We start from the raw sequence: 8,028 nt of genomic DNA, 5'->3' as shown, positions 1-8,028 counted from the left end.
CTCTTTCTTTCCGCCCTCCATCCCTCTACTCCTCCACTCTCTTCCCCTTTCCTCCCCTCCCCCTCTCTTCCCCTCTCTTCCCCTTCTGCTCTCCTCTCCTCTCCCCTTGCCTGCCCTTGCCTCCTCGTTCATTGGCTCTCTTCACGTCTGTATTCCCCTCCCTCCTCCCCTCTTTTCCCCTCACTCCCTCGGAGAAACTTCAAATACACAATCAATTCATAAAGGATACAACTCTTAGAAAACGGACTGCGTTTGCTTGAGGTCATGGGTCACGTGAGCCTCTCGTTTGGATTTGCAAATACTTTGTAAAAATTGGGGAATTTTGCATACAAGTGTATTTCTGCGCTTCCCCCCACCCCCGAAACAGTTTACCAGCGCTTCTATCATATATTGTAAATACAATAGATTAAAAATCGTGCCCCGTATGTGTGATTCACCACGGTCTTGGACCACGTGTTGGACTCGTGATCGACAACTATTTCCCTCCCGGAAGAGAGCTCAGAGCTCATATATGATCGATCTATGGGTAATACTGTGACCTTACACGCGCGCACACACACGCACACACACACACACACACACACACACACACACACACACACACACACACACACACAACTCACCGCCCACACGAAAGACTACTTACTAAATTAGCTTTACACGGAATAAGTGGTAGCCTATTAGGTTGGACTAGTGATTGGTTGAATGGTCGAAAACAGAGAGTTGTTTTAAATGGAAAAACTTCTAGATGGAAAAATGTTACAAGTGGAGTTCCTCAGGGTTCCGTTCTTGGGCCACTTCTATTCATAGTATATATAAATGATATAGATCATGGACTAAAATCTAATGTTTCCAAATTTGCTGATGATACAAAACTGTGCGGAGTGGCAAATGATCACTCAAACCAATTACATATTCAAGAAGATTTAGATGAATTACAGCAACGGTCTGAAAAGTGGCTAATGAAATTTAACACAAGTAAATGCAAGGTAATGCACATAGGTAAAAATAACAGTAAGTACGATTACAAGTTATTTGGAAATTCGTTAACAAAAGTGGATAGTGAAAAAGATCTCGGCGTAATTATCAGTAACGACCTCAAATCACCCAAGCAGTGTATTTCAGCCTCTGAGAAAGCAAATAAGATTCTAGGACTGATTGCGCGATCTTTTGATTTCAAAAGTCCATCACTCATTAACATACATACATACATATACCAAGGCTTTTTCCCCCTTACCAGGGAGGTAGCCAAAAAGGACAAGGCATAAAATCACTCCCACCCATTCCATCCCCGAAAACACTCCACACCCCTCATTAACAAGCTATATAAATCGTTAGTTCGTCCACATTTGGAATATGCTGTTTCCGTATGGTCACCGAATCTCATTAAAGACATTGACAGACTGGAAAAAGTACAACGGCGAGCCACAAAACTGATTCCAAATATCAAAAATAAATCATACGAAAATCGACTAAAACACATGAATCTCTTTTCCCTAAAAAAGCGTAGACTCAGAGGTGACTTGATACAGGTCTTCAAGATTTTAAAGGGAATTGACAACATCAAAAGTGACAAAATTTTCACATTGAATGAGAATCAGACAAGAAACAATGGTCTCAAACTGTCCGGAAATAGATTCAATTTGGAAGTAGGTAGAAACAACTTTGCCAACCGTGTAGTTAATGAATGGAATAAACTTCCTGCACAGGTAGTGTAATGTAGTTCAGTTCGAAGCTTTAAGAATCATTTAGATAAACACCTAAGCAAGATGCACCCGAGCACTTATATTTCTTATAAGCTTGTCTCTTTTTAGCAATACTTTTTTCAGTTTCTTTGTCGAGCCACTTTGGGCGATCCCGATTTGGGGGACGTCTGTCCTTAAAAGGAATGTAAGTTTGAATTATCTTAGCGTATTTTGAAATATTTCCCACATCTGATCTACAGGTCTTTCGTTTAATTTTGCCTCCCAATCTGTAAGCTGAAGCTCCATTACCACCCAATATACTGCACAGCTGTGGTACTTCCAGGTATCAAAAGCATTGCAGGCATGCCTAATTTTGAAAAGAATTAATGGTCCTATTTGCACTGTAAAATTTTACCGACTTCAATTTGCACTTACATTGTAAATGTTTCAACTTTGCCTTCAGTATTGACTCATTTTACCTTTCACATTGAAATACAGAAAGGGAAGTACACACGAGAAAAATTACATTCGCTGAAACTGTACACTTAGTTCAAATGACAAAGCTTTCCACCAAAGAGCTGATGCATCACCAAATGAGTATGCAAATGGTGAATGAAATCAACAACAGGATGTTTCATTGAGACAATATTAAAGTGTAACCATAGCCAAAATATTCCAAGACGTTAACTTTCGTGTTCAACTTGGAATCTTTCCTTCTCCCCAAATGACTTAGTTTTATGGTATAATGTGTTGGTTATACGTTTGGATAATTCTAAAGCAGGGGTTCTCAAACTGGGGTTCGCGAACCCCCAGGGGTTCACAAGAAGATTTCTAGGGGTACTTAGATGGCTGACGAAAAACGTATTTTAAATAGTGGTAGTTGTGGATTATGAAATTCCGTGCTAGCAGTGTGTGTTCCTTCAATCTCATTGTTCTACGCTGGTTTCTAAATTAACAGTGTTGATTACCAATAGTTGAATCTGGTGTGTGTGTGTGTGTGTGTGAGTTAGTCAATAAATGACCATTCTCTTCATTGTCAGATTATTGGGGGTTCGGGGAGATGATCTTATAACTCAGGGGGTACTTAACGAGAAAAAGTTTGAGAACCCCTGGTCTAGGGCATCGTTTCCCAAAGTGGCAGTACCGGCCCCCTGGTGGCGGTGCTTTGACATCGGGGGGCGGTAACGCAAAAAGGGGCGGTTGGGGGGGCGGTTGGGGGGCGGTAACGCATAAATAGGCAGTTGGGGGGCGGTAACCAAAAAATAGGCGGTTGGTGGCGACAGTGCATCAGCTGTAGCTGCTACAGTACTTACACCGTCGTCCCAAACTGTTGGCGGCAACCGTCAAAAATCATACAAGTAATAAGAATTATAAATATAAAATTTCAAAAGATATGCCGCTCTTTTACCTGAGGATTAAGGGCTCTCATCTTTTAATCACATCCAACCGGAGCTGACCTGGTTCCGATAAAAGCAATTGTCGGTGTTCCTTTGTAATACGTGACTCACGGTCAAAGATTTCATCCATTAATCCTGCAATTCTTACCCCTCATGGAACTTACTTTCAGTAGAAAGTTCTGTCATGTTTCTGTATAAATAGCGCTTGTCAAACTGATCAATCTCACAGTCAACAAACAACTGCGATACATGGTCCGACTCCAAGGCTTGTCTCAGGTATGCGAACATTTCACTTTAATTTCAATCTTGTAATATTCAGAATTTTTAAATATACTAAAGATGTGACAGAATAGGAGTCTATTAATGTAAGAACATTACTAAAGGTTTTAAAAGAGTTACTGTGCAGTGTCTACTAAAAGTCGGATGCATTCGAAACCTCGGAAGGCAACAAACTTGAGATTTTTTTTTTTTTTTCCCACAAAAGCTAAACCTGAATAGGTTAGGTTAGTTCTGATAGGCTTTTTGGCATATCTTTCCATTTCTAGCAAAGTGTTCATACATGTTCATACTATTTCATGAACACACGCACGTACGCGCACACACACACATTCACTCAAACCCCTCCACCTACACACACAGACATATACACACGCACCCACACACACATACACAAACACACACACAGACATATACACAGAAACATACACACACAGACATAGCCTACCTACACACACATACACACACCTAAGCTTTACCTTTACCTTTATATATTACATATGTACTCTATATTAAGCATTTATATATATATATATATATATATATATATATATATATATATATATATATATATATATACATATATTATATAATATATATATATATATATATATATATATATATATATATATATATATTTCTTAAATTGTATTTTTTTTTTCCAGAATAAAGGATGGCAACCCAACAGCAAGCAAAAAAGAAGTGTAGGCAGTATAGCGTGGAATATCTGAAATATGGATTTGTATCGGTAACACAGAATCAACAGCTACCTATGTGCCTGCTGTGTGAGAAAGTGTTTTCAAACGAAGCCATGAAACCTTCGAGGCTTTTGGAACATTTGACAAAAATACACTCTGATAAAGCAGACAAAAATATAGCATATTTTCAGTCACTTCGAGAAAAGTTCCAAAAACGAAAAACTATTGTAAATATGTTTTCTAGCACTTCACAACAATCCACTGACGGTTTGCGTGCTTCATACAACATATCTTTGCTGATTGCTAGATCTGGTAAGCCTCATACGATTGGGGAGGAACTTATTCTGCCTGCAGTAAGAGAGGTTCTGCACACAGTTGTACATAAGTCACCTGACCAAATTATAAAAGCTATACCTCTCAGTGATTTTTCGGTTCAAAGAAGAGTAGATGAAATGGCTGAAAACACTGAAGAAGCATTGTGCAACATTCTTGCCACAGCAGAATTTAGCTTGCAGTTAGATGAGTCCACTCTACCAGGAAATGAATCTTTGCTTCTCGCTTATGTTCGTTTTATCAAAGATGAAAAGTTGGTTCAAGAACTGTTATTTGCAAGACAACTCAAAACAGACACTAAAGGAGAGTCGGTATTTAATGTTGTTGAGAATTTTTTCAAAGAGAAAAACATCCCACTTTCTAACATTCTTGCGTGTGCAACAGATGGAGCACCATCCATGATAGGTCGTCTTCGTGGCTTCATCAGTTTCTTGAAAAAAGCCGTACCTGGGGTTCTTACGGTGCATTGTGTAATCCACAGGCAGCATCTGGTAGCAAACAACCTAAGTGGTCGACTTCACAAATCAATGAAAATTGTTATCACAGCAGTAAATAAGATTAAGGCACATTCTCTCAATTCCAGACTGTTTCGACAGCTTTGCATTGATAATGATGAAGAGTTTGAACGTTTATTGCTACACACAGAAGTTATATGGCTGTCAAAGGGAAACTGCCTGAAACGTTTCTATTCTTTGTTTCATACAGGTGTAGAATTTTTCCAAGAGTCCAATAGTGGGCTCTGTGATGATCTAAAAAACATCAAGAATGACATTGATTATTGGTCAGATATATTCACAAAATTCAATGAAGTTAATTTGCAGTTGCAAGAAAATGATGTCAACCTTATCAAAGTCAAATCTGCTATCTCCACCTTCATGTCTAAGTGTAAGTTATTCAAACGAAACTTAAGCCGTCATGAACTCTACCAGTTTCCAAGCCTCTGTAAATTGGATAAAGAAAAGAGTATATCAGATGATGACCTTCAAGTGTATTGCTCCCACCTAGAAGAGTTGCAAAGAGACATGTCTGAAAGATTTCAGGATTTTTTATTGGTAAAAATACCAGACTGGGTAATCAATCCATTCTTAGATGTCAGCAGTGAAGAAACAAGAGAGGCAGAGGAAGAATTAATTGCAATCCAAAACGACATTGAGCTAAGTCCGAAGTTCAAGAAATCGTATCAAGACTTTTGGCTACAAAAAAAGATCTCTGACTTCTATCCAGTATTATGGAACAAGGTGAAGATATATTTTATTGCTTTTCCAACGTCATATTTGGTAGAACGGGGCTTCAGTGCAGTTGCCTTTCTTCTTTCCAAGCAAAGGAACAGACTTAGAATTACCGAACGTGGGGATCTATGTCTTCTTCTTAGTGAGTTCCAACCAGATGTGGAGAAACTAATATACCTACACCAAGTACACCCATCCCATTAGCAGTAATTGTGAAATTGTGTATTTGGGTAATTAAATAAAATTGTTCATTAAATTAAATATTATTTTTGAAAAACATATTTTGTGTTTAATGCTGTTGTTTTCAATTTAAAAAAAAATGCTCGCATGTTTGTATTGGGGGTAATTGTGAAGACCAAATAAAATGGTTTATTTGTTTTTGAAAAATATATTTTGTGTTTAATATTGTTGCTTTCAATTTGAAAAAAACTATGCTCGTCTGTGTTTATTGAAAGTAACTGTGAAGACCAAATAAAATGGTTTATTAAAAAGAATTATTATTTTTGAAAAACAAATTTTGTGTTTAATATTGTTGTTTTCAATTAAAAAAAAAATCGCATGTGTAAATTAAGGGTAATTGTGAAGACAAAAAAAATGGTTAATTAGATTAATTTATTTTTGAAAAGCAAATTTTGTGTTTAATATTGTTTTCAATTTGAAAAAAAAAAAATTGCATGTGATTATTAAGGGTAATTGTGAAGATCAAATAAAATGTTTACAAGCCGACAAAGTCGAGCTTGTGTACTATATCATTGTTTTTAAATACAAATTTTGTTTAAAATATTGTTGTTTTCACTTCAAAAAGAAAGCTCACATGTGTTTATGGGGTAGGGGGCGCTAGGAGTCTATTCTAGAAGCCAAGGGGGCGCCAGCCTGAAAAAGTCTGGGAAACCCTGGTCTAGGGTATCGGTGTTTCTGGGAGATTGCGGGACGCCAAGAGGACTGCCAACACTGCAGCGCGGTGGGGGCCAATTCGCTGGTCCACTACCTGACTACCTGTCCAGCGTCTGAATTTCTTCGAGCGGATCCCGCCACTTCACCAGAGGTACTAGCGAATTTACACTTCTGACATTTACACACAATTCCCAATAACGTAATTCTCTGCTTTCAGAGTTGTGATTGGAAGGAGAGAGATAATACAACACCCGCCCGCCTGCCCCACCCCCCTCGCACCGCCACTGAATCAACTCTACAGGATCTCAAACCCAATCTGGGGAAAAGCAGGCTACTCAGGCCCCACCTGTGGCTTAACAGGAACGCGCTCTACACACGGGAAGTGAACTCTACTCACTTCCCGTAAGATACACACACACACCTCTCACGAATATAGCCACAACACACGCACAAACATCTACACTTACTTTTTCTTCGACTAAAATTCGCTTCCTTTCTAACTTTCTCTTATACTACATCTCATTTCAGTTTACCTCCCACTAAAGACTTTTCCGTTTTTCCACCTTTCTCTGCTACTACTTCTCCTACCATTTTCTAAACTTTTGGTGATCCTAATCCCGGCGTCGGCGCCGCCGTCCAAGCTCCCAGTCCATTTCTCCCGAGCCACGACCACAAGCAGCCCCTAATCGCTCGCTAATTCGCCCGGTGGCAATAGCTCTCTTGTGTACACTACTATCTTTTCATTTTCTTGCAGACACTCTTCCCCTACCACAAAAACCGATCCCGCGCAAGCGGGTGGTCTTTCCTAGGAATTCAGAATTCAGACTAATGAGGAGGCTGTTGGGCGCGCTCAACCCATACCGGCTTCGGCGCCTAATGGAAGTGCCACCTACTAGATAATATCCCTCATACTTTTCTCACTTTCCTTGATGAATATACACTGAGTATAACCTATATACCACAAAGCATATCCGCTCACCACGACTTTTTTTTATCTTTACAGCAAAAAAGCGACTGGCCATCCTTACCTGGGATCCCGTAGGGCATGGACTGAGGCAAGACACACATCAGACCGGAAGGCAGAAAAGCACCGGAAAGATGACTGACAGCATACACTCTTTGTACAGTAATTTATTGTAAAAGTCCCTCAGACTTCCTAGGAGGTAGCGGGTTGTGACCCACGCAAGTTTTCTTTTGTATATACTTGCAATCAATAAAAAAAAAAACGCGCAGACTACATGGATTATGGATTAACTAGGTAAGACCACCCGCTCGAGCGGCGATTAGGGAAACTTATTTCGTGGTGTCGTAGCTTTGGAGGTATGGGCAAGAGACTTGGGGTTGGGACTGCTCGTCCCGGAGGCCGTGTGCGGACCCACAGTCGGTGTGCTGTACTACGACGAGTCGGCGCACGACTCGTTTTTCTCGTCGATTGGGTACTGCCCAGCATAGCGTTAAATGTTATGAATCTGAAAAGGTGCAGGACGACTTCGCCTACAGTATTTTAGACTTCATT

General features: G+C 39.6%; 1 protein-coding gene across 1 annotated transcript; it reads left to right on the top strand.

Annotated features, from left to right (window-relative positions):
• The first annotated feature begins 4,031 nt into the window (after window positions 1–4,031).
• Window positions 4,032–5,822, top strand: LOC143030075 (protein FAM200C-like). The gene has a single exon (XM_076193278.1). The coding sequence runs from the start codon at window positions 4,032–4,034 to the stop codon at window positions 5,820–5,822; it is 1,791 nt and encodes a 596-aa protein (XP_076049393.1).
• The last annotated feature ends 2,206 nt before the right edge of the window (window positions 5,823–8,028 follow it).

Source organism: Oratosquilla oratoria, chromosome 11, assembly GCF_046742065.1.
Source record: "Oratosquilla oratoria isolate Oo_2021 chromosome 11, ASM4674206v1, whole genome shotgun sequence".
NCBI classification, from domain to species: Eukaryota; Metazoa; Arthropoda; class Malacostraca; order Stomatopoda; family Squillidae; genus Oratosquilla; species Oratosquilla oratoria.
This window is presented reverse-complemented; position numbering and strand designations above follow the sequence as displayed.